Source organism: Ailuropoda melanoleuca, unplaced genomic scaffold, assembly GCF_002007445.2.
Source record: "Ailuropoda melanoleuca isolate Jingjing unplaced genomic scaffold, ASM200744v2 unplaced-scaffold73194, whole genome shotgun sequence".
NCBI lineage: Eukaryota > Metazoa > Chordata > Mammalia > Carnivora > Ursidae > Ailuropoda > Ailuropoda melanoleuca.
In genome coordinates this window covers 587-2699 of record NW_023248497.1, presented here as the reverse complement: position 1 = coordinate 2699, position 2113 = coordinate 587, and the positions used below count along the sequence as shown (strand labels likewise).

General features: G+C 65.2%; 1 protein-coding gene across 1 annotated transcript; it reads right to left on the bottom strand.

The window, feature by feature from the left end:
• Positions 1-205: 205 nt before the first annotated feature.
• On the bottom strand, positions 206-1762 carry LOC117800603 (general transcription and DNA repair factor IIH helicase subunit XPD-like). Its single transcript, XM_034653158.1, has 6 exons — positions 1610-1762; positions 1410-1526; positions 1091-1214; positions 916-1012; positions 625-758; positions 206-540 (listed from the first exon to the last, which is right to left on the bottom strand). Exons 1-6 carry the CDS (start codon positions 1745-1747, stop codon positions 221-223), a joined length of 930 nt encoding a protein of 309 aa, XP_034509049.1. The 5' UTR covers positions 1748-1762; the 3' UTR covers positions 206-220.
• Between the last annotated feature and the right edge of the window lie 351 nt (positions 1763-2113).

Sequence of the window (2113 nt, the reverse complement as noted above, 5' to 3'; positions counted from 1 at the left end):
TCCGTGGCCTGAGGTGGAAATTCCTGAGCTCCTACCAGCACCCAGACTGCCTGTAAGACCCTCTGCTGCCCGCCCCTCTGCCAGCAGTCCCTCCGTCAAGCACTCTTCGGGTAAGCTCTCGGAGGAAGCCGCATGGCACCTGCCGGGTTCCTGCCCAGCACGGGGACCCAGCAGCGGCTCGGAGCAGGTCCTGCAAGTCTGCCTGTCCCAGGACATGCTGTCACACTCGATCCTCCTGCCCGGAGCACGGACTCCTGACACTGGCAACGTGGCGGCCCCAGGCACGGAAGCCGAGGTTCAGGGAGGGCCCAGGGTCTGCCCCACGCCCCCATGGGGACCCGACCCCCCCCCACGGCTGTGTGGGGCCACACCTGAGGGGCTTGCGCTGGATGCACACTCGCTGCGCCAGGCCGCTGAGGAAGGCAGGCGGGCTCTCCTGCACCACGTGCTGCACCCGCAGCCGCCACTTGACGTACTCCAGCAGCCGCCGCAGGAAGCCCAGGAAGTGCTCGGCCGTGCGGATGGAGCCGGGTACGGCCTCTGCGGGAGCACAGCGTCAGCCACCGCGGGAGCCGGACGGGCAGCGGGACAGGGAGCGGGTGGCACGAGGGAGCCGCGGCTCACCCTGGAGCACCTCGTCGGGAAGCACGGGGTTGGCGAGGTGGGCGTCGGTCTCCCGGGCCGTACTGGCCTCTCGCAGCCCCTCCACCAGGCGACGGTATTCCTCCCGCAGCCGCTGCTCATCCGTCTCCTTGATCCTGCAGGGGTGGGGAGGACGTCTGGGGGCGGGGGGCACGGGAACAGGGCTGGTGGCCCTGGGGTAAGCCAGGCAGAGGACAGGGGCCCCGGAGAGCCGCAGGGCCAGACGGCAGGGGCCGAGCGGGCACCAGGCGGAGCGCGACGCAGAGCCCTCACCTGAGCACCGTCTTCTGTAAGGTGTCCAGGTTGCCCTGGCAGCGGTCGAGCGTGCGGCGGGTGATGTTGACGCTCATGGAGTCGATGCAGACGTTGTCTAGAGAAGAGGGGGGGGTCCGGCTCAGTCAGGCTGCTGGAGCGGCCGGCACCACCGTCGCCCCGGCTCCCGCCTCACCGATGTTGTGGGCCTCGTCGAAGACCACGACAGCCTTCCGGGCTAGCTCCTTAGACACCAGCTCTGCAATCTTGGGGTCCAACAGGTAGTGGTAGCTGTAAACCACCACATTGGCGTGCAGGATCTGGGGGCCGAGGAGGGCAGGGTTAGCCCAGCCTACCCCCCACACTGCACCCCCACCGCGTCACGCCCTCCCCGGCCCCCAGAGGCGAGGTGAGGCATGACAGACACAGGTAGGGGACAGATATAAGCTAACGGACAGAGATAGACGGACACGCAGGCAGGTAGGCTGCAGCCTGGCCCCCAGCAGCCTCCTCACCGAGTAGCGGGCGAGGAAGTAGGGGCACCAGCCCTGACGCCGCCCCAGGGCCTTCAGGTCGTCCAGGTTGTAGATGCCAGCAGGGAGCGGCACCTGGCGCCCGTGGATGTCGAACTCCTGCGGTGAGAGGGTACCTGGGTCAGGGAGGCTGCCAGCCGTCGCTGTCTGGCCCTCCCTCCCGCAGCCCAGGCAGCAGACACCTCGTAGAAGCGGCAGTGGGGCAGGCTGGAGTCCTGCTGGTACTGGGCCCGCACGTATGAGGCCGTGAGGCTGTGGCACTTCCCGTCGACGTCCTTCCCGAAGCGCAGGGGCATCACCTGGGGGCGGGGGGGGGGCATCTTAGCACCACGAAGCTCGGCCACTCCTCCAACCTGGGGCTCTACTCCTACCAGCCAGGTGGGATACGGGGCGGTCCTGTTCCATCCAGGGTGAGAATGAGGAATTTGGGGAAAGCTTAAACCTCAACTTGTTTCATTATTAAGCAGTTAAGACACCTGGAAACTTAACCACGGGTGGGGGTGTGTGTGTAAGAGTGGTGCGACTCTTAGACGCGTACACTGATCTCGGGGTTGTGAGTTCGAGCCCCATGTCAGGTACAGAAATTACTTAAAAATAGTATCTTAAAAAAATAAAAAAAAGATACAGAGAACAAATTTCACAGTTCCCAGAGGTGAGGGGGTGGGGGTGAAGGGGATCAAAAGGTG